Source organism: Patagioenas fasciata, chromosome 3 (assembly GCF_037038585.1).
Source record: "Patagioenas fasciata isolate bPatFas1 chromosome 3, bPatFas1.hap1, whole genome shotgun sequence".
Taxonomy (NCBI): domain Eukaryota; kingdom Metazoa; phylum Chordata; class Aves; order Columbiformes; family Columbidae; genus Patagioenas; species Patagioenas fasciata.
In genome coordinates this window covers 46497194-46520866 of record NC_092522.1, presented here as the reverse complement: position 1 = coordinate 46520866, position 23673 = coordinate 46497194, and the positions used below count along the sequence as shown (strand labels likewise).

The 23673-nt window shown below is 40.8% G+C and overlaps 1 protein-coding gene across 12 annotated transcripts in view; it reads left to right on the top strand.

Annotated features, from left to right (window-relative positions):
* Window positions 1-1775: 1775 nt before the first annotated feature.
* The window catches only part of MTR (5-methyltetrahydrofolate-homocysteine methyltransferase), a 50917-nt gene continuing 29019 nt past the window's right edge, over window positions 1776-23673 (top strand). For 2 of the 12 annotated variants that reach the window (XR_011738306.1, XR_011738309.1), the window contains exons 1-13: window positions 1777-1905; window positions 6977-7191; window positions 9728-9817; window positions 10644-10713; window positions 11737-11829; window positions 11930-12036; window positions 13296-13355; window positions 15072-15166; window positions 19169-19269; window positions 19616-19677; window positions 20481-20548; window positions 21324-21400; window positions 22805-22917. Coding sequence is in view for 8 of the 12 variants with exons in the window: in XM_071806263.1 (XP_071662364.1) it covers window positions 1869-1905; window positions 6977-7191; window positions 9728-9817; window positions 10644-10713; window positions 11737-11829; window positions 11930-12036; window positions 13296-13355; window positions 15072-15166; window positions 19169-19269; window positions 19616-19677; window positions 20481-20548; window positions 21324-21400; window positions 22805-22917 (1188 nt within the window). In the remaining 4 variants the exon portion in view is untranslated. Of the gene's footprint in view, window positions 1906-2241; window positions 2376-2395; window positions 6321-6976; window positions 7192-9727; window positions 9818-10643; window positions 10714-11736; window positions 11830-11929; window positions 12037-13295; window positions 13356-15071; window positions 15167-15204; window positions 17087-19168; window positions 19270-19615; window positions 19678-20480; window positions 20549-21323; window positions 21401-22804; window positions 22918-23673 lie in introns of those variants that run through there. The other 10 variants (XR_011738308.1, XM_071806263.1, XR_011738307.1 and 7 more) reach the window with 9 other exon arrangements.

The following is a 23673-nucleotide window of genomic DNA, read 5'->3' as shown; positions in this document are numbered from 1 at the left end:
CCAGTCTCTGGGAGTATCTGACTTTTGCTTCTGTTTATTTTATTTCACTTCTGTTGTTAGGCTTTTAAAGTTTATGGGTTTCCAGACCACTGCATCTTACACTGGAATTTTGGGACACATTTTTGCAGTGGGAGCTTACGCTGACCACTGCAGTGGTTTGCCGAAGGGCAAGGTCTGCTCTCTAGGGATGTCTCCCAGCATTCAAAACTGGAGCATGACCTCTACAACTGAGGCTGGACTACTATCTAGTTGATTAGTAAGCTGCTTGTATTTCTTTTCAAGCTAAATTAGACATATGTTACTTAAAAATAAAGCTACTTTTTTATATGTACTTGTGTCACCGAAGTGACAGTTGATTATAAAAGTTCCTAGATTGTGTTGGACTCAAAGGGTTTGTAACCAACTGTTTTTGTGTCTCAGAAGAAAATTCAAGGGTAAACATTCAGCCTTCAGGAATCATCTACACTAATGGCGTTTAACTCCTCTTGAGTCTCCTAAAATTCTTCCGTGAAAAATGCAGGAGCTGTTATTAAGTACGGTACATGTAGCAACACATACTCTGAGCTGATAGAAGGCTTTACCTTTGCTGTGTGGAGCTGAGGCCCAAGGGCCTGAAGTGAGGAAGCAAACTCAGTTTGTTCCTGTTAACATAGAACCAGTGGCCTCTGCATCTTCACCTGCATTATTTGCTTTGCTTGCTTAAGATACTGAACAACACAAGGAAAACAAGAAAGGCTGGACAATAATCCATTTTACAGACTTGCTTTTTCTTTTCATATTTGAACACTGAACTAGTTTAAACAACAATGCTGCTCATGTTTATTACAGGCATTTGAATTACTAACACTTTAAATGAGTGTAGACGTTATTCCCCTGAGCTACTCTGACTCTTGGCAAGCAAACATTTGCTGTGTAATGTTTGTGAGGCAGCTCTGCAGCTGTAGCAGGCAGTATGTATTTATTTAAAATGAGTCCTCAGATAAGAAGTTGAAAGGACATATGATGATAGACTATAGAAAAGTGGTGAAACTCTTATGTCTGAATAAGACATGTTTTGTTCGGCTGTCAAGTAAACTATGCCTTAATTTGCTTGATTCCTTTAGTATAAACTTGTTTCCAGGCCAGTAACGTGCATACAGACATCACTGGCAAGTCTCATTTCCAGTTTATGTAAGGTGTATTTGGATTTGTTCCCTCTCAAGGCTAAGTAAGTCTTTAATTGCAATACAGTGTTGGCATTTCAAAGACTTACTTTCCCCTCCATCTTCCCACAATGAGGGGACAACTCTCTTTAGCCCTGCCTGGCCACGTAAGTTTTGCACAGTAACTACAGGGGCATCTAACGCTATCAGCATTTAACATCAGGACAGGTAGTTAGAAGAACAGGCTTTGACTTCCCCATCCAGCCTTAAGTTTAAGAGCTGCCGTCTTCAGGCCGCGAAAAGGAAGGCAAACCAAGCCAGCTCCTCAGGTGAGTTTTCAGCCCGTTACTACGGCTGCCGATCCGCTCACAGCAGCTCCAGCGGGCACGGCCGCGCTCCAGCTGCGCCAACTCCAGAGCAGCCGGCTCCCGGGCAGCCGCCAGCCGGGCCCACAACGGGCCTAACCGAGCGCTGCCCGCTGCTGACAGGTAGCTCCCTGAGCCCGCAGCCTCCACTTGAGGCAGCGTGTGTGGCTGTGAGAGGCGGTGGCACAACCCCCCCGCCGGTGCCGGTCCCGGGCCAACAGCAGCATCGGCCGCGCACTGCCCGCACGTTGGGCGGAGCTCGCGCATCTGGGCTTGACGCGGCACCCCTGCCGCTCGCCTCGCGGGCTGCGCGCGAGCCCCGCGACTCCGCGGCGCGCAGCGGCTGTGACGTCCCGGCAACATGGCGCCCACGGGGCCGGAAGACCCCGACCCACCGGGTAACGGGCGCGAGCGCTCGGGTGCGAGGGCGCGCGCACACCGGGTCTGCGAGGGAGATGGTGTCCCCCCCCCCCCCCCGCCCCCGCCCCCCCAGGTGGCGGCGCGGTGCCACGTGCCGCGCTGGTGGCAGCGGGCCGGGGCCACTATCGCCCACCCCCGCCGGAAGGACGTGGGAGGTGTTTCCCCCCTCCCGGAAGCAGCGGTAGCAGCCGGCTGGGTTGTGCAGGGACGGCGGGAGGTGCGGTCCTGCTGCAACAGGCGGCGGGCTCACCTTCACCTCAGGCTCTGGCGTCTGCCCGCGGCCTGGTGCTGTCGCCCCCTGCGGCGGTGTCGGTTACTCGCAGCGTTTGGCTGCTGTGGAAGCCGCCGCGTGTGGCGGCTCCGCGTGCGGTCAAAGGAGCCGCGCCGACTGCGAGTGCGGCGTTGGCGGCGGTGGGAGTAAGGGCGCTTGTTGCCGGAGCCCTTGGAGGTGCGGAGGTAGTTGGGATACCCGCGACGCCCCATCCGACGCAGTTAGGCCAGAAAAATAAAAAAGCAACTGCGTGAGAGGCTGTAGCTTGGTGGTGGGGAATGTGTGTGCTCCGGAGCTCAAAGCCAAAAGTGCTATTTCGGGGGTTAAACAAAAGTCGCCGTAAGAGGAGGGGGAATAAAATTAGCTGCTATTTAGCTTTGTCGGTGTTTTAAAATGGATAGTTCTGTTAGTGGCTGCTTTCAGCGGTGCTGCGATATGCAGAGATCCCCAGCATTTCTGAGCCTGCACTGCAACCCAGACTTGGCTACCTCAGCTTTTTGAACAGGCCACCAGTCCTCACTGCAGAGCTGCGTGCAGTGCGACTCCATGATGGGCTTCTGTGGTCTGAGGTATTTCCAGGTTCCTCTGATATAGATGATGTTGACCTACCCGGCCCTTTCTCCTGTGCTGTTTGGGGTCAAGCCATCGCTAGTGACCACCCAGCTGCTGCAGAACCAAATGGCTTTGGCTGAAGTAGGAAACGTGGGAGGGTGTTTCAACAGCAGCTTGAGAAGTGGTAGCAGCTGGAGAAAAGTTCTGTTTAGATGGAAGCAAAAATTGCATGCCAGGGGTGCTTGCGGAGCCCCACCAAACAGGGAGAAGTCAGTGGGTGATGGTGTGTATGTCTGGCAGTGGTGCAAAGGACCTGTGTGAGGGAGCAGTCCGTTGGGAAGTTAAGTGCTTCTCCAGACCTTTTCAGCAGCAGGGTGTGCCACAAAATGAGATCATGCTGGTTTGGAGGCCAGTTTGTTTCCCTGTGGTTTCTGCTTGTAATGAATATTTTATAATCTGTTGTGAACAGTTTAATGTTGGGAGATGGACAGTTTTGATTGCAACATGGGAAGCTTTGTGAGCTTGGGATTTGTGTGTTTAGCCAGAGACAGCAGACATAACTAATAGGTGTTCTCTATTCTGGGACTTCAGTGACTTTTGTAGTTGTTGTTTGCCTTTCAAGCTAACTTTGTAAATGCATTGGCTACACAAGTGTCTGTCTGTCTTTTATGGAAGACCTGAATGGTTCTCAAGACAAGTGCTTAGACGGCAGATGTCAGCAAGCTGCACATAGGTACCCAAGGTGAAGTGCTAAGACCCAATGCTTCTTTCTTTGCATAGGCAGGGTAACAAATAACTTAGCAGTAGGCTGCTGCTGACCACTGTTCTAGAGGTCCTGTCTGCCATCTGTTGCTACAGTTCATGAAACTCTCAATGATGCCACAGGGCATCCAGTAGAAGAAGATTTAGGTAATTAAACAGCAATGCTAATTAATTAAATAGTAATGCTAAGGTTGTCATCAGATGCCTGTGGCAGGCTGGTAGAAGGAACATCCTTTCTATCTACCATTGTAATTTCTGCATGGTGCACAATAATTCTTTGAACGATGGGAAAGCTTGTGCTTGGAGCTGGTGCAAGGCAGTGCTGGTTGGCTGAATGGGGATGGGCAATGTTGAATGGTCCTTTTGCCTGTTTGTGCAGTACCTGGTCAATCTGGGAAACAGGGGGTCCTGTAAGTGCCTGTAGCTCCTTGTAGTTCTTCAATTTGTGTTCTTTCGCATTAACATGATGAAAATACCATAATACTGTCGCAGCTCGGTTGATCCTTTATTAAAGGCTTTGGAAGCAACTTCTAATCCTTTACTCTGTTCCAAGTACTTGTATGCCAGACTATTTTATACTAAGAATAAGTTTTTAATAGAAGTGCATAAATAATAAAAATACCACCTTTTGAGAAGCATTGCAGGCACCAGAAAAATGTGGTTTTAAGCAAACTGCAAGCTTTGAAGTCCAGTTTCCTGTGAAGAACATGCATTTATCCCTTCAATTCTGCTTATGTGGCCTGTCTGTGGGTTGGGTTGGGATAAGGAGATGAAGGAACATCATCTTGCCTTATCTCCTGGGCTGTTTAGTTGCCACATTGTGAAAATGGTAGGTTATAGTTTGGCAAAGCTTATAATTGTTTTTTGGTAGAATGACCATAGTGTTGAACAGCTGTACCAAAGGGACACCTCGTGTGCTATGCAAACTTACTTGGAAATGTCTACAAGGGGTAAAAGTTGTAGCTGATTTAATTTCTCCTTTCCAGACTAGTAATTCCCTTCTTCATGTGATCTCAAGCTGGAATGTTGACCTTGGGGAAGTAAAGCAGGCTCTTAGGATTTTTTTTTGTTCTGCATTCTGTATCCCATTGGTTTTTAATCGAGTGCTGTCAAGTCACTTTTGTTCTATCTTCGTATGATCTGCTAAACTAGTTCCAGCACTAGAACACTGCGGTAATACAGTTTATATTTTAAGTTTCAGTAGAATGTAAAGTCAAGGTATTGGCCCTGGGTCCTGTTACCACTGCTGGTTTGCTACTATTTCTGTTACGGCTATAGAGGCATTTTTTTCTCCTGGACACTTCTGAGTGGAAGAGGGAATCTGTTTCCCAAAGCTAAACAGTGATCTTTATTTTTTAAATTTTTGTAAATGAAAAATTAAAAAAGAAAAAAGAAAAAAAGGCTGACCTGAATTTTTTCTGCTTAGGAATTTCTCCAAACATTTTTTTCATTTTTTCTGCAACAAACTCGTGTGCCTTGTCTGTTCTGGAGAGGGGAATTATGTGAGTAGAATGCTGAATTAAGATGATGGTGCTTATTTAGCAGAGCTGAGTCCCAGCCTCCTCCTTGCTTTTCTCCCAAGGGCAGAGTTCAGCACTTTCTAGCATGGCTTTATGAACTGATCCTCTCTGATTTCTGAGGTCTTTTGTGACCAGCCTGCAGACTTTGTTTCCAACTTGAAAATTGCGTTGTCAGTGTGCCAGAGTGTCGCTTCAAGTAGTGCAGGCTCCTAATGGAAGAGGAGTCAAGTGTTGTCCATAGCAAGGACAACAAGAAGTTTTGGTGGGCTTGGGACTATGCCGTCCATTTGTAACATGTAGAGTTTGTGTACCTATGGCATGGACGGCCATGTGCGTGTTTCCCACCCTGTTTCGTGCAGCTTTTTGAGATGATGCAGAAGAAGCCCACATTTTAAAACCTTCTTCAGAACAAGGCTCTCTGCAGAGCTGGGTGCAGAGATTAACCAGAAATCTGTGCTCCTGTGAGCAGAAAACCGTACACTGTGTGTGTTCAGCAAGACAAGCTGTAGGGAAAGCAAAACAGACTACATGAGGTGGAGGATTAAACACCAAATAGATGACTGTGAATCTTTGTTCTCTTCCTAAAGTGTATGAGAAGATAGTAGGGAAGCACATAGGTAGAAGCAACAGAAGCCTGTAGAAAGGAGAACTGGTTCTGGGAGATCTCCGATGGCCAGACTCAGCTGTCTGGGCTACAGCTCTCGCTGTCAAGGGGTTGTCTTAGAGGTTACATTAAAGCAAAAGAAAGCTCTGATGTGGATGGCTCGTTGGGTTGTAGCTCTTGCAAAGCACGTGAATTACGCCCCATGGGAATCTGTATTGCAGTTATACTTTCAGATGTAATTTTTTGGGTCTTACTTCTGAATGCCTTTAGCTCAAGGACTGAGTTTATTTTCCTGAATAATTTGATGGTTTAATGTGAATAGGTTTAAGCCTTTTATATAAGAACCTACTGAGCCTACCTGTATGCTGTTAAAATTTCCAACTTGAAACTAGGGTGGCTTGCTTTTTTGTGTGTTTTAATCTCCCTTCAAATGCTTCGTGCTTGTTATAGAGCAAATTTACTTTGGCTTCTCTTCTTGCTGAGACTACATCTGATTTAAAGATGTTTTGCCTGAGTATTGGTATAAATGTAATCTTGTAATACTTTAGTCTTGACCTCATCTTTTCTCCAGCACATTCTTTTTTAACAGTACTGGTGTCAAAACAGAAGTTGCATTGCAAGACTGCAGAATGAAAGAAGTCAAGTCAGTTAGCACTTGCTACTGATTTTTAAGTACTACTATGTGTAAGTTATAAGGAGATGTAAGGAAAAGAAAATAAAATCCAGCTCTTATCTGTCAATGTATCTTGGTGTTTGCTTGCTAACAGAAGTGCAAAATTGATATTTACTTTTCTAATCCTAGAAAGAAGTGAATTTGGGACTCAGAAGAAAAATTGTTTATGCTTGCTCAGTTTATTTCTCCTTCTCAGTCACTATGGTATAGGTAAATCAAGTAGATTTTAAATGAAATTTACTAGTTTCTGGTTTGCACTTGTATACCACTTACAGTGCAGTGTCTAGTACCCAGAGTCAGCTCTGTGTTGCAGTTCAGATGTTGCTGTAGTGAAAACAATCACACTTTTCGGGATGGAGACTAGTTTATGTAGAGAGTTTGGTGTATGCCCTCCCGAACTTTTGATATTCTTCTTTATGCAGCTGATTGTTTGCAGGTGACTGTACTTAGATGAAGAACAACTTGAGTCTAATTCTATTTAGATCGATGCAGCTGTCACCTGACATCATGTGATGGGAGTTGTAGGTGAAGACAACCAACTACTGTTTGATTTCAGCAGCAGATTAATTATTTTATTCAGTTTCTTAAGTGGGAAGAGCTCAGGTGACACAAGTGTATAGATAGGGAGTTCCAAAGCTGCTTAAATATGGGCTTCACTTTCTTACAGCAGATCCCCAGAAAAGCATGGAAGATGAAATTGAATCGGTTCTGCAGGAGCGGATCATGATTTTGGATGGAGGCATGGGTACCATGATCCAGCAACATGCCCTGTCAGAAGAGGATTTCCGAGGGCATGAATTTAAAGATCATTCTAGGCCTCTGAAAGGCAATAATGATCTTCTCAGTATAACTCAACCTGATATAATCTGTGCCATACACAAGGTAGGTGGTTCTGATTTCTGTCTCTTGACAAGAGAAGGAAGGAGAATTTGGCCTCTGTGCTTCCCTTTTTCATGCCACAGTCTACTGGATCTGTTGTGTCTTTTGGGGATAGGGAAGAGAGTGCTAGGTAACCATGTGAAAAAGAATAAGCAGATTTGACTGTTCTGGTTGTGTGAGCACAGCATTTGTGTCTTGGTTCCTGATGTCACCCAGGCAGTGTTGTTTTTAAATCCTTTTTTGACTTATGTCCCTGATGCATTTCTATTAATTGTAGATTCTGATTTGTTTCATGTTTCTTTCCTTTTTTTTTCCCCAACCAGCATTTGAAATATGTCTAAGTAGGACACATCTGAATTTTAGATGCATGTTTCTATAATTGTGTATTAAAGAGCTGTTAAATGGGGCAGCCTGAAGCCGGCCTCTGCTTATTAATGAGTATATGGGCTTCTTAGTGAGTATATGTGATTCCATATTCTCTGTTTTTCTCTAGAATATTAATGTGTGTCCCAGAGAATAAAACAATCGAGGGTTGATCATTGGGAATTTGCAAACAGATTTTATTATTTTCCTATCTTCAACTATACTTTAAAAAACAAATAAGTCTTGTATTTCTTGAGTTGCAGGTATTTGTAGGTCTTACTGTAATAATCAGAATATTTGAATAGCATCAGAACTAGTTGTTATTCAGTTGAAGCCTCACATTTGTTCTGGGTTTTTCCAATTATTAAAAATATCTGTATTTCATTGATTAGAATAATAACTGGCTTATATTTGTTAAACTTCATGTGTAATCTGTATTTTGATGTTTACATTCTAACTGTCATTCTTTGGATTTTAAGAATGACTAGTTGAAAAGAATCAAGAGTCTTCGACCTATAAAAACTTCAGGAGGAAATCGTTGTAGATTGAGTTCAGTCAACTGATCTGTAGTGGCCACAAACCTTGGAATTTATAATAGCTTGTGGTTTTAATTGGGTAAACTGGTTTAACAGTTTAATTTTGCAGGTGGTGTGACTTGAGAAGGAATGTATTGAGTCGAACCAATGGCAGTCTGCCACCCTCCCTCCAATGGCCAGTTGTAGGTGTTTTAGGAGGAGTGTAAGAAAAGCACGATCTGTGGTGGTCCTCATGCCTGCAGCAACTTTTGGGTCAGGTGCTTTGTGAGCCATGGGCAGTGACGTCATATTTGAGAACTGAACAGAACTTGAAATAATACATTAATATATTTCTACAATGTAACTATTATCACACTCTGTATAGGAGATTTTGTGTTTTGTTTTGTTTTTTAATGGCCTGATGAATCAGATCTCACAGATATCAGTAAGTTGAAAAGTAAATGTTGGCTGTACCTTGTCTGGCAAAGTAATATTCAGTGGTAAGAGAAGGATTGTAGAGCAAAACTTATCTTTCTGCTTTGAGTGTATTACTTCCTTCTGTAGTAGTAGGGAGTAAAGTTGAAGGGATTTTGCTAGCAGATCTGAACTAAGCAAAAGCTATTACAAAGCTGTACACATTTTAATATCTTTAGTCTAGATGTTTTTCAGGAACTTCATTATTTGGTTATTAGTGTACCTGTAAGAACTTGTATATTTTCCTATAGCTATTCGTAGGTATTTCCATATGTGCCCAGGAGGGGTTGAGAGAATGCATATTAGTTTGCAGCAAAACATATTTTAAAGCAAATATCATGCTTTTCTGCTGTAATTTGGATCAAGACTTTGTTTGTGCTGTTGAATCCACTGAACTCATCTGCTTCTCACAGGAAAATCTGAGTGGTTTATGTTTAATGGCCACATCAGTATTTTTTACTTACCAGCATTCGAAATGTCTTAATTTCCTTGAATATGAAGGAGTCACCTAAGGGTTAACCTGATCCAAAAGAGGAGTTAGTAGGGGAAGAGGACAACTGGTAGAGATTATCAAAACAGACTAGAATCTGCAAAAATACTTTGGTTTGCATTGATTTTGGTTTACTTCAGTGGAAATTCAACAACTAAATTGGAACAGATGGCTTAATTGTTTTGTGAATTTGCACCATTAGTTAAACTTTAAATGTGGTCTGCACAAAGCGTAATTCTCCTAAGCTTGTATTTTGTCTTGGTATGCTCTTATGCTGTACAGTTCCATTCAGAATGCTTAAATTTTCTAATCATCTGTTGTTGTTGAACTGGTACCTTTTCTGAGTCTGCTCACAGCAGCCCTTGCTGTTGGCAATTGGACTGCCTCCTACCATGTTCCTGTGCAGAAATCTAGAATGTGCTTCAGGTGTTTGGCTCAGTGGTGGAGGTAACTATAAATGTCACCTGTTAATAGAAAGTGTGGCTGGCACTAAAACTCTGAAAATTGGTTACGTAGAACATTTCCGTTGCTTTGGCCCTGTGCCTCTGAGTAAGGCCTTCTGAGTTTGATACGCTTTGAATTAGGAGACGGTTTGTGGCTTTTGTCAACTAAATGAGACAAAATAGCTGGATTGCTTTCATTCCACATGTCAGTTCTGGAGGTCTTGGAGATGTTTTTTTTCTTTCATGTCTTGCAGGAATACTTGCTGTCAGGTGCTGACATCATTGAAACAAACACTTTCAGCAGTACCAGAGTTGCACAAGCTGACTATGGCCTTGAGCATTTGGTAAGAATGCTAAACTATTTACACGTTAAAATGGTAATCAAGATTTTTGTCTCAGCAGCCAAGATTAGTTTAGTCCCAGAGTTCATTGATACTGCGTTTGTTGAATGCATGCTGTCTGTAGAGCCATGTAGCTCATGCTACATTGTAGCATGCTGCATTGTAGCTCATTTCTATTGCTGTAGAGAATTGTACTTGCTTTGTGTGACAGTTGCAGTGTACCGCTTGTTAATGGAGGCAGAGGCAATAATAATTTGTCCTAGATATTGTCTGAGCATTCCCAGAATGTCTCTGTTATGTGAACAGGGGTGTTTGCTTCAGTCCTTCCAGCTTCCTAAATGCCACAATGGATCTGCTTTTTTCCTGGGTGTTGGATGCTGTTTGTGCTGGTGTATATAGAAGTCCTTTCAAGCTTGCAGTTGTCATACCTCTTCTGTGGTATGTGGTGTTTTGAGAATTTGAGAAATAAATGAATGAAAATACTCAGAAATGTGCTACTTGGAAAAAAAAGTTCATTTAAAAATAGGTTAATTTTGTTGTCAAAATCCTGTTCTTCAGCTTCTGTTGACTTCAGCAGGATTTAATTAGAACCTTATAGAGTGAAATTTTATGATAAGCAGCTGTAGTTTGGGATGTATGTGGGATGTAGCTCAGTTGCTGAGATGTATAGAGCTGTTCCTTTTGAAGTTTTGTATAGTGCTTATGTGTATTTGTATGGAGCCTTCAGAGTGTATTACAGGCTACTGAATGGAAGTGTTGTGCTTCTTTGAGCATGAGTTATGCTGTACTGGACTAAAGGTTACTCGGTAATTTTCCGTAATTGTCCTAGGCGTATCGGTTAAACAGAGTGTCTGCACAGGTGGCCAGAAAAGCAGCAGATGATGTAACTGCTCAAACAGGTAAGCAGCATTTATTTTAATGTTCATTTTTGGTTTTGACTTTCTGGCTACAGTCTTTCAAATGTTGTTAACTAGAAGATAACTTGCAGACATCCACACTCTTCATTTTATGCACAGTAGCAATTTCACATCTCTATTCATATCGCACTAATTTCAGCATGTTTGCAGGATCTGGCCCTTAGTGTATTCTGCAGGATGGTTGTCCTATGCCTGCGTATTTTAGACTGCAGGCGATACGCATCTTCAGATGTATTTTAGAGAGAACAAATTCAGCAGGGTCTGTTATAAGTCGCTTAGGTTTATATAGCATAAGTCTTTGCATGACAAGATTAGGATGGCTGATGGTAGGTAAATGTGGATTACCAGTTACTGCTAGTATGAGTCTACTGGTTTGATTTTTTGACTGGAATGTGCTTCGTAGGTGACCATCATCTATAAATGTGCAGTCTTCAGGGTTTATGTGAGAGAGTTATAACTAATTTCCACTGCTGTAGACGATGTTGTCTTTCAAACTGTGTTTCAAGCTGACAGTGCTGCTGTCCAGATAACACCTTACTGATGTGAGTCATAGTACGGAATAAAAATGTAAGGTTTGAAATATGCTTTTTAAAATAGTGAGATTTTTAATGAACACAAGTCAGAATATTCAAATCAGGTTACCTAGTGAAAAATGCCAGGACAGATCCATGCTGTCCATTTAAAGTAATTGAACGAAGCTTCCTGTGTCAGAGGCAAATGATACTTAGGAGAAAAATTAATTGGGCCAATTACTTTTTTCGTAGATGTTCTTCTGTATTGTGTGTATACTCTGAACATCATCTTGGATAGTATTAAAACAAGTCAACTGTGTGGGTAATCTCATGCTGATCAAACTCTTCATTTCAGACAGGAGTTTCCTCTTTTATGGTTCTTCATCCTGGAATGATATGTGTGTATGTCCTTGGAATTTCTTACGTTGACATGACTGTCATTGTAAAAGCAGTGGTAATATTTTTTTTTTTTCTCTTCTGTGTCTTGGTTTAGGAATTAGGAGGTATGTTGCTGGAGCCATGGGTCCAACAAACCGGACACTGTCTGTGTCACCATCTGTGGAGAGACCAGATTACAGGAATATAAGTAAGTTTTTATAACCATCAAGTTCTTTAACTTAGGAACTTAGGTGATGGCCTTTGAAGAGATACCTCCAGATGAAATTAACATCATTCCTGTTTTACAGCTTTTGATGAACTAGTTGAAGCCTATAAGGAACAGGCCAAAGGACTTTTGGATGGAGGAGTTGATATCGTGTTAGTGGAAACTATATTTGATACAGCCAATGCCAAGGTGAGACTCCTGGAAAAAAATACTTGGTAATATAAGTTTTTGGTGTACTACCTAAGGAAATTCAACACGGTACTTTTGAGAGCTATCAGCTACTGTTTACTAAATACATGATAGCAAACAGCTAGAATGTAAGATGAGTTTTAATGATATAACAGCCTTTTCCAGGGTTTTTCCTTTGCCTTTTAGTACGCGCTGTTAGTATCTTTCTGGCTGGCTGTGCCAGCTGGCATTTTATTCCCAGAAACTCTGCTGTATTGCAGAACATCTCTAAATGCATCTAATGTTTGTATATTTCAGCATAAGCATGTCTGGCTGAAGTATGCTTGTGATATGCACTGAAGAGGGAATGTCCAGTGTGTCTGTTTGCAGGCATGGAAGGCTTGTGAGACAGCCCTGTTAAAATCAGGGTTTTATGGGAGTTCTGGCACTCTCTGATCAGCTTTAAAAAAAAAATTGGGAGTTAGAGGATTAGAAGGGTAAAAATGGAGGAATAAAATGTTGAAATATGCCACAATTCATGTGATTTTGACATCTTCTTTATCTAAGAATTGTTCAATGAAGGTGGTGGAGGTGTTAGGGCTACTAACACCTTGCATTTTAATGTGGAAAAGTCTGGCTGAATATGCACACAGCTTTAGGCTTTTGTGACAGGCTGGTTAACGTGTGCAGTGGCATAACTTGTCCTTTGCAGATTTGACCAGTAATCATGGAGGTTTGGCTAAGAGCCTACAGGCTTAACATTGAGTCAAGCTCATGTTCACATGCAAGTTCCTTACCCTAAGGAGACAGGAAATTTTCAGGACCTTCCAAGGGATCACTGCAGTCCTCCCTGTTAAAATTTGTTGTGGTTAGAATCCTTTGGAAACTGCATTTCTAAATATATTCAAGAGCAGTAAATGTGTGCTGGGAATGCTACATACAACCATGTTTGGGATGGGACTTGTGCTGCATGTGTGAGGGAGAAGTACCTGCTGATGTGATGTGCGTTTCAGAATAGTCTTGGTCTTATTAGGTTACCTCATAGTCCTTCCTTTCTACTTGTTACCAAAATGTGTTTTGGAACCTGGAAGATGTTAGGGGTAAGGGTAAAACCTCTTGAGTGTAGTAAGTTCTTGCAGGCAATATGAAGTAACAAATTGCATAAACACCCATAAGAGAGATTAAAAAAAAAAAAAAAAAGAAAAAGCAAACTCACACAAACAAAAAAAACCAAACAAAGTGAAGAACTCTTGAATATTTTGCAACTTGTTCTCCTATAGGCAGCTATTTTTGCACTCCAGACGTTGTTTGAGGAAGAGTATGCTCCCCGGCCCATATTTGTAAGTATATATTATTTAATAGTTTACATATACTTCAGCCTTATTTGTGAACTAACTGAGATGGCAGATGATTAAAGCACTTTGAAGTGAAGGAAATAAGTATATTGGAAACATACATGACTTTGAAAGGAAAATTCTAATGCCAAGAGCTTTACAAAATCAGTGTTAGGTAGCTGTGTCCAGCTTATCAACCTGAAGACTGAGGAATGACCGCATTCCAGTGTGTGTTCATTCTGTGTCTTTCCACAGGAAAAGGTTTAATCTTGGTATTTTTTCAGGCTTGCTGTCTTAAGGGTAATAAGAACCAGTGCTTCAAGGATGAAATTAACAAATTCTGCCCTATTTTCAAGTAGCAAATGAGTGGCCCTTTTGAGTCAGAAAAGACCTGTCCCTATATTCTTTCTCTGACATTTCTGTTTCTGACAGCAGGCAGTTATGAGGGCATAGGAATGAATAGGGCATAGAAAAAGAATAAGCTTGTTTTGAAAGTTCTGATATATTCTTCCATTTTTCTGCAGTTTGCAGCCCAGGCTTTCTGTTCTGGAGTTTCTGTCTGTTTGTACCCTTTTGTTGAATGTGTTTACTTCTTTCTTGAACCCATGTTCAAATCTGTGTGAGACCCAGGCACCCACAAAACAATATGTCAGTAGCTTTTGCAGCTTGCAAATGCACTGGTTCGAAAGTTTGTGTACTTTTGGACATCCTACCTGATAACTTCTTTTGTGTCTTGCCATTTGTCTCTTCAAAGTGATGGTGAGCAGCTGTTCCACATTCCCTTTGCTGTGTAGTCATGGCATTTATAGTTCTCTGTCAGAGGCTCCTTTAGTAATCTCTTTTTTTTTCCTCCTGAAGAGTCCTTGTCTGTTTAGCTGCTCCATACTGTTCATTTGTTATTCTTTTCACCTTTTTGTTTTCCACTTCCTCAAGTCAGAGGGGAATTAGAATACATACAGCAAAGTGTAGACATCAAGGATTTGTATGACAGCCTAGTGATGTTCTCTGCCTTGTCCGTTTCTTCCTTTGTAGTTTCTGATGTTTTACTTTACTGCTAGTGAGCTTTGAAATTGCATTCATAAAACTTTCTTCTGTTACTCAGATTCATTTCTCAAGCAGTAAAGACTAATTTGGAGGTGTCATTATGTAAAATTTTTGCTGTGTTCATCACTTTGTACTTTATCATTAATGAGTTTCCACTTTTTTATTGTTCAAGTCAGTTAGTGCTGAGAATTGTCTGATTACATAGAGCTGACTTTCTGTCTTCATTGTACCGAACAGAGTGGTCACCTGGCTTGGTTGCCTCATTTTCTGCTCCCTTTTCAATTCAGTTATGTTGAGAAGTGCAGCCCTTAGCGCAGCTCTCTCTAGGATTCCACTGGTTACTTCCCTTGGCTGAGTCAATATAGCATCAATATTAAAACACGTTTTGGTGTAAATAATGAATTTACCTTTTCATGGAGTCTTCTAAATTCATTCTATCTTCTGGAGGTGGAGAGAGAGAGAGAAAGAAGACTGGTCAAAGGTTGCCTTTCCATTAGTTAAAATATTTAAACCTTTATAGGGAAGAAAGGGTTTCATTTTTCTGTTTGGGTTGTTCCTTATCACTTTGAGTGGAGCACAGGTTCCTCTGTTTTGACTTTTTGCAGTTCAGCCATTTAAATTCTTGTGTTTTTTGTTAATTTAATTATTATTCTTTCTCTGTGTTCAATTGATATTTAGGTTTCTGGAACCATTGTGGATAAGAGTGGACGTACCCTCTCAGGCCAGACAGGAGAGGCATTTGTTATTAGTGTTTCCCACAGTAAGGCACTTTGGTAAGGAAAGGTATCTTTCTTTTAGTAAGTTATCTGTAGATTGTGATTCTTTTATATTTTAACCCCTTGCTTGCAGCTAAATGGAAGCTATACTAACTGTGGTCATATTTAATAACGTATATTGCTAATGTGTTCTGCTATCGTTCCCTCAGCAGAACTTATGTTTCCAAAGAATGCTGAATTTTTAAAACATTGCTCTAAATAATCTGGGGGGTTGTGTTGGCAACAGCTGCTGAAATTGCAATTAGGTCAAAGCATTAAAAATAATTCTAAAACTGTAGTTTGCCATTTCTTGCTCTCAGATTGTGCAAGGAGCTAATTCCTGGTATGGGCAAAGCTTGCATCTCTTGCTTAGAGGGAAGCAGTGCCAACTCAGAATGTTTCAGGCTGGCTTGAAAGAGCAAATAATAAGATTTCATTCCAGTATTCTTTTTACTGAACTTTTACAAAAATGTATCTATGATATTCCCTAAGTGTTTTCCTCAAGGATGTGCTCTGATGTTTTGAGGGCTCCTGATGCCTCCATTTAATTGCATTTTTTGAGTTCAAGCAGAAAAGTTGAAATAAGTATGAGATTAAGATCTGTGAAAATGAATTATAGAATCATAGAATCATTTGGGTGGTCATTGTGCAAGGTTTTGTATGTTGATTTGATTACTGTTCCCTGTTTCTCTGTTCTTCTGTTTTTCTATGACCAATTCTACCTCCTTCTTGCCTCCTCTTCCCTCTTTACCAGTTCTTCACACAAAAACTTACACTGAAAATAGATGTGTTTTTCCTAGAATATTCTAACTTAAAATATTTAATTCACTGTTAGCAGTGCATGCCATGCACATTGTGATGAGCCATTGTTTGTTTTTACAACAAAATTCCAGCTAAAATGTGCAATCTGCCATCTCAGTGATACAAAAGCAGAAGACTGAATTCACAGCTTTCTTGACTGCCCTTGAGGCTCTGCTTTCCCTGACCAGACGGTGCTCCAGAAGTAACATATGGAGCCTCTTGGAACAGGGTGGCAGTTGACTCCTTGTCTCAGTATCACAGCCTAGTGATCCATATTTGGCATGAGTCTGTCTCAGATAATCGTGCTCATAACTCTCGTGCTCTGAAGAGGAGAGAAGGGCACTGGAGCAGAAATCAAGAATTTATGAAACCATGTTTCATAAAAGCTATCTTACGGGTCTGAATGTTTAGGATCTGTTTCCTATTCATGCAAAGGCGACTATACAGCACTGTGGCAGAAGGGTTTTATTTGCAGGAGCAGATTGCATTTAACATTGTTCCTGTTGCCAGGTTGGTAGAGAGTGGCTTTAGGGTTGCGAAAAAGCTGATTAGTAGCAGCATCCTAGAAATCATCTAATATATATTCATGTGTTTCTAGTTGGGTTTTGTATGTCCTGTCTAGGCTGATGTGGTATCCTTAAGTCAGTTTGGTTTAGAGCCCTTTAAAAAGTGTGTGTTTTGTGTCTGGTTGGTATAGATGGTAGCTGAGAAATGCATGAACTGTGCTTTCTAAGTGCTGAAAAGTGTGTCAAGCAGCTTGCCATGAAAGGTGCTCATATGTGGCATGGGTTCCCTTCATGTTATCTCAGCCTCTGTGGTTGTTTCTGCTGTGGTAGTGTTAAGAAGATGTGCGCTGAGTTTAAGGCCCTCATGTGGTGTTTGTTCTGGTCCCAAGGGCACTCTGCAGTCTCAGCTTTCACAGGAGCTGATGCGTGACTGCTGCGAAGAAATGAGTGAGGGAGGTGATGTTTAAGATGAGAGTGTGATGGTTATGACACTAGGATAGCAGTGATAGCATACCAGCAATCTGGTTCAAGGCTGCTGGCTTTTAAGGCATAGCTAATGATTTGCTTTTCTTCCATTTTTTCTTTCGTGATGCTGTTGAGTGCCATGAGGAGATGATACTGACCACAGAAGGTATTTTTTGTTTCTGAATGAATATGCATGTCTCTACTTAATTTGACTTGGCAGTATTGCAAAAGGTAGCGCCTGGATGGTGTCATGCTTGTAGATATATTTGTCAGCAGCACCTGTAGTGGGTAATCATTCAGGCAGTCTGGAGGGCCGATACCCAGTAAGTCAAGTGAGAACACCAAGAAGTGCTTGTTTGGTGAGCTTGCTGGCTGCTTTTACACTATCTCTCTGGTAAGGTGAGGCAAAGAGAATGACAGGTGAGTTTGTACTCAGAACCAGAGACAGATGGATATTAAATGTGGAAGGGCAAGATGAAGCTGCCTAATACAGGAGAGAGCTTAAAAAGAGTGGGTGGTGAGTGTGTGCTGGAAACCTGTAAATTAAATGACTTAACGATAGTAAATGTATTCATCTCCATTTGACAAGGACAGATTTGTTAACAGCTCTTGCCCCGTTTTGCTTCAAAATTCCTGAGGGGTAAGCCCCCACTTTGAAATAATTTCCAGAACCTCATTGCTAGAACTGTGCATTTGTATCCAGGGGATCTGTGTGAAGGATTTAAATGTATGTAAACACTGAATAGGGAAATGAGAATAAAAGCGTTCTTTTAAAGTTTTCCTGTTCAAATTGCTTTTTCTAATAAATATTATATGGGCTATTCTATTTAAAGGTAGAGTTGGCTGTTTTTAAAAAACAGAAATATATGCCCCCTTGCCAAAAAAAACCAAAACCATACCCCAATTGCAACAAACACACACACCCCCAACAAAACAAAATCAACAACAACAACCAAAACAAACAAAAAAATTAGAAAACCAAGAACAAACCTAAGCTATTGGAAGAAGGAGTCTGTATATTGTTTGGTCTGGGTAGGTGACTGCATGATCCTGGTTTTGGATGTTGCTGTGAAACCCCTTGGATGTCAAGGATTTGTGATTCTGTCCAACAAGTGAATTGGGCTGCAAGCATTTACTGCTAGTATCCGTGCAGTTACCAAGCCTCTGCCCACTCCTTGAAAACAGGAAAAAAGTCAAAAACCATTTTGTGCTCCCAGTCCTCTGCAGGGCTTTATTGCTTCTCACGTCTGGGAAACTAAATGGACATATGTGCACTTGATTAACTTAGCTGCCCCTGAGGCACCCTCTGTGGCTCAGTTAGTTGGGAGATGTGGCTGCTATCCATTCCTGTTTCAGTGGGTAAGCCTGCATCCTCTCTGAGACCATTATTCCTGGGAAGGAGAAACCTTTTTTTACATCTTCATCTTAAAGCCACACTGTGAGCACCTTTGAAGTTTTGCAGTGCTCATAAGTGGTTTCTAGAATGGTGCAGAGAGATCAGGAAACATATGTAAAAGATCTCTGTTACACTTTCCAAAAGAGACATTTCCATTTTTAATATCTGTGTAAACATTTTGAGTGCCAGTCACGTTTATGTATCTGTCACTGAACTAAAGAAAACATGATTTTTCTTCCTGTAATGGTAAAATTGTCCTATAAGCTTATCCATGCAAAAATTCTTCTGCTGTAGTGCCATCTAGGTTACTAAGATACAGCAGATTCAGTTGCCTGAGCTTAGTTCTGACATGAGGCATCTTTGGGGAGGTACTCGTTTTTTTCCAAGTTGGACATAGTTTATGTATAATTTTTAAAGAAAATGATGAGTTAGTGGCTTGAAGCAAGTCTTATCTTTCAGCCTTTTTCATACTTATTTCTGTAGCACATCTCCTTTCCAGTTTGTCATTTTCATTCCACTTGTTCTCTCTCTCACCTAGACAATACAGAGCTGTTGTGTTGCTGCAGTTGCTGTCAAAATGCTGCCAGTTTCCTCCTGGATTTTGAAATGAAATCTTGATTTACTGTTCCCAGTTCAATTCAGTCCAGTCCTGCTCCCCTTTGCACTTTTCTTCCTTCCGCGGGTTCTCCTTTTGCCCAGTCTTGCTGTATTGATGATGGTGATGATTAAAGAAATCGAAGATGGGGTTGGCCTTGTTGTGGATGATTGTGGGAGTTAGCACTAACATTCATCTGTTTTGTGTGTAAAAAATGATTTTTACTTCAAAATAATGATTGAAAATTTGTTTTCCAGTATTGGCTTAAATTGTGCTTTAGGGGCAGTTGAAATGCGACCATTCATTGAAACGATTGGAAAATGTACAACAGCCTACATCATCTGTTACCCCAACGCAGGTGTGTTGGTGCATGTTCCTGTGCATACAGACAGACAAAGTGTAACCATACTGTTCCACCTCATTAGCAAGAATAGAGTTGAATTAGCTTGAAAAGGTGATTTTTACTATTAAAAAGAGATTAAGAATATTTTAAGTTGCTCAAAGTAACTGTTGTTAGTTCTGTAACAGTGAACCCAGAATGCTCTCTTGCGTGATTAATAACCTATTAAGTAATGGTTGCACGGGTGATGAGGCATTTCAGTCTGCATGCAAGTGTGGCTACTTTAAATGTGTCTTTTATGGAATTTAATTCTGTTCTTGTGTGCTCCAAATAAATTATAATACTAGAAAAATTGCATTTCAAGGTCTTCCTAATACTTTTGGTGGTTATGATGAAACTCCAGAGGTGACTGCCAAGCATATAAAGGTATGAAATATTTCTTGTGAATGTGTCACATCTGACATACTAGTAGACAAGAATCCTTTGCTTCTATTTTACATGTATGTGTTATAGTATTATGGTGTATATTTTTTTCCTCAGATGGTTCTGTATATCATTTGGATAGTTTATATACAATTTGCCGAATAATAGTGCTTCTGAGATACAAGGTTAGGAAAAACTACTTACGAAACTCTGAAAACCTTAATTACTGTTGTGTCCTATACTGAATAGTTTTCTTGCAGCTTGATCTATGGATGTTACTCGTTTGCACTCCCGTGTTCTTACTTTTACGTTTGGGAACTGTTGAAAAAGCTGAATGATTTTTACAAATTGGCAGAATTTTACCGAGTTATGCATATAGAAACTACTAACGGTGTTGGTGTAGCAGAGCAGGTTGTCTTTCCACATGCCACTTGATCTGTGCAAGACAGAACTGTTTGGCTGGAGCTGCTGTGTGTCAGCGAGAACACAGTATCTGCTGCACCTAAATTCCTTTTTATTAATACAGTATGACTAATCTTTGATACTCATCCAAGTTCCTCTGGGGCTTCAGTAAAAAATAGGCCAGTTTCAAATGTAGTTTCCTAAAATTAGGTGCTGAAACTGCTGGTTAGCCTCGGGAATCCACATCTCAAAACAAATCCTAAAGAGAAAAAAATAGTACTGTGATCCCCATGAATTGCTTAATATATGGAGAGAAAAAAAATTATATATATATATATATATATAAAAGATATATATAAGATGCCTTTAATGTGAAACAAAATCTCTTTCCCTTCCTTTTACAGAATTTTGCTTTGGATGGCTTGGTTAACATAGTTGGAGGTTGCTGTGGTACTACACCAGCACATATCAGGTACCTCATGAGCTACAACTTTAGGGGCACTGGGAATAAATTAAGTGCTGTTTCTGTGGAGCAATATTCCATGGCTTGTTTTAGAATTTCCTGAAAAGGTGGATCACTTGAGTGCCAATAGCAGCAATATATGGAGTAGAAATAACCCAGCTTTCATAGACATGTGTATTGTGCAGAATGAGTAGAGGCATGGTTCAAAGAAGGATTATATCTCTGCTATTTTGTCATCTTAATTTGTTTTGGAATTACTCCTCCCTCTTTACTCTCGGGTAGAATAGGCTTCCTGTCTCTGCTCCGGTACACTGTGCATTCTTTATTTGCTGACCCTCTTAGCCACAGGTGAAATTTAACGTTTCCTTTGATGGTAGAAGGAACATGAACACCATGAATCATTCTGGCATCTGAGAAACACGTTTCAGCACAGAACAATGTTTGTCCCTTTTTTTTTTTTTCTTTTCCTGCAGTCAGCAATTGCTCATGAATAGAGTTAGTGTGGTTGAGGACTGGTTCTCATATTCATCAAATATCCCATTGACATAGTATCTCACAATCTGTATTTGATAAATCTTCAGCTTTGTACATTCCCAACAAGTAGTTATGATAGGATCTTCTGGGAGTATGTTTTTGCCTTCGGCCATACAAAGTGAAACAAGCTAATATGTCTACTACAGGGCTAAATTGGATGTAGGTATATATCTGGTATGTTCTGCTTGAGTCTTGTGGTTTAATTTTAATCAAAAGCTTTACTCTTCACTTTCCTCTTTCTGTAACACAGGGAAATTGCTGAAGCAGTGAGATTCTGTAAGCCTCGTGTTCCACCTGCTCTCTCTCAAGGATACATGCTACTGTCAGGTAAAATGGAGTGTAACATTTTGAACTTTATAAATCACGCAACCTTCCTTTACAATTTATTTGCCATTTTCTGCTGATCAGAATGGCAATATGAGTTTCTGGTTCTACCTGAATCCAGCAAGCTTGTGGATGTGTAACCACATCTAAATCTTACTGCTTGGGCCAAAAGATGAATGGAACGTTTTATTACAATCTTCTTTAATGTAACCAAGCCAGCATGTTTTGCTCTGCAAGTCTCAGGCACTTTGTAATGGTGAGTATCTTTATCCTCACTTTGCAACAGAGAGTTCAGGTAATCTGACTGCACCTGAAGGCAGAGCTGGGGCAATATGGTTGCCCTGTGTTGCCTCAGCTGTTGATCCAGTTGTACTGGCACAGTTTTTCAGCAATACATCCAGATCTAGAGTGTCTTTTGTTTTAGCAAAGTCTTGATCTGCCTATGCCTCAGCCAGGCCTTGTTTTAAGCCTTCAGGACGTGTATCCAAGTAAAACCTGCTTTTTGGGTTGTTATTTTAGTCTCTAAGTCAATTCAGCTTACCATAAGTTAAATAAATCATAGTTGCTCTGTGGTTTTATGCATTAGCTTATTCTGTTCTGCTGTAAGGTTTCTTTCCCTCCAAGTTACCTGCTACCCAGAGGTCCCAGTTGGCATGTTTCCCTGAATTTGGATACATGGTTAAGAGCTAATCTCATTTGTCAGTCAGTTCAATTGGCTGCTTCTTAGGTGGTGGTACAGTCATGAGATAATATAGCCAAGTGGGGATTGGTCTCTTCTCCCAGGCAGTTAGCAAAAGGACAGGGGGGCATGGGCTTAAACTTTGCCAGGGGAAATTTAGGCTGGATATTAGAAATTCCTTACAGAGAGAGTGGTCAGGCATTGGAATGGCCTGCCTAGGGAGGTGGTGGACTCACCATCCCTGGAGGTTTTTAAACTGAGATTGGACATGGCACTTAGTGCCATGTTTTAGTAAATGGACTGGAGTTGGACCAAGGGTTGGACTTGATGATCTCTGAGGTCTTTTCCAACCCAGTCGATTCTGTGATAAGGTAGTTGTAAGTTGAAGTAAGTGTTTATGTGCATACCCATAGATGCCCAAACAATTGTAGCTACATGCCGTTTTATATTGATCAAATTGACTGTTGTTTTTTTATGGGTCAGGTAAATTATTGACTGTAATTGATGAAGGATAGAAACCTTTGGCATATGCGTTGGAAGTTGTTTCATTGCATTTCTTTGCTAGTTACTCATTAGCTTTGTGCACACCCTGATGTGCTGAGGAATCACTATTCTTAAAGAGAGACACACCTCTATTTCCCAGCTTAGAAAAGGGCTTTTGTCACTTTTATGCATTTTTTTTCTTTTCTGTTTTTACAAATATGTTTAAAAATATCTTTTCTTTTAAGGTCTGGAGCCATTCAGGATTGGGCCATATACCAACTTCGTTAATATCGGTGAACGGTGCAATGTTGCAGGATCACGGAAGTTTGCTAAACTCATCATGGCAGGCAACTATGAAGTATACATTTTAACAATAATGTTTATAGCTGATGCTCTGATTTTTTTCATTGCTTCATTGGACCGTGTTATTAGTTGTTTGTTTTGCTGGCACAAAGCACTATTCTACACCAGTTACAAGAGTAGGAAAACAAGGAGAATTTACTTTCTCTCTGTCCTTTTTTTCTGTGTTTACCAGGTCCTAATAAATTTGTGAGAAGGGTTTTACAAGAGCTTTTCTTTTCTTTTAGTTTTTTTTTTTTCCTTTCCTTTTTCTACAAGTGTTACAGGAAACAAGACTTTACATTTTTAATTAAGTTACAGAGATGATGATGGTTTAGAAAATGTCCTGGTCTGTGCTGTATCTAGGGGTGGATTAACAGAGGAAGGAGGAAGGAAAGCGGGGGGTAATCCCTCCTTCCTACGTGTGAGGTACATTGGATTTTGGATAGATCATGCCACTGTGCAGCCCTTCCTCCCTTCTGCAATCTTAGTCAGCATTATGGTTGCATCCGGTCTTTATATATTATGCTTTGGTCACTGGCTCCAGCATGCTATGTGAGACTTGCTACAGGAAAGTCTCTCAGAAGGTAATTGCCACCTTGAAACAGTTGCAGGGCAGAAGTGAAAAGCCTGGAGAGGTTGTTCAGTACTGCTATCAATTGTTACTGAAACATTCAAACAAATAGTAAAGTGATATTTCTTCAGAACTCAGGTTGTGCCCCAAAGTGTGCTCTGCTGTTGTAGTTGATGCAATCAAAATTAAAGCCTTAGTTGT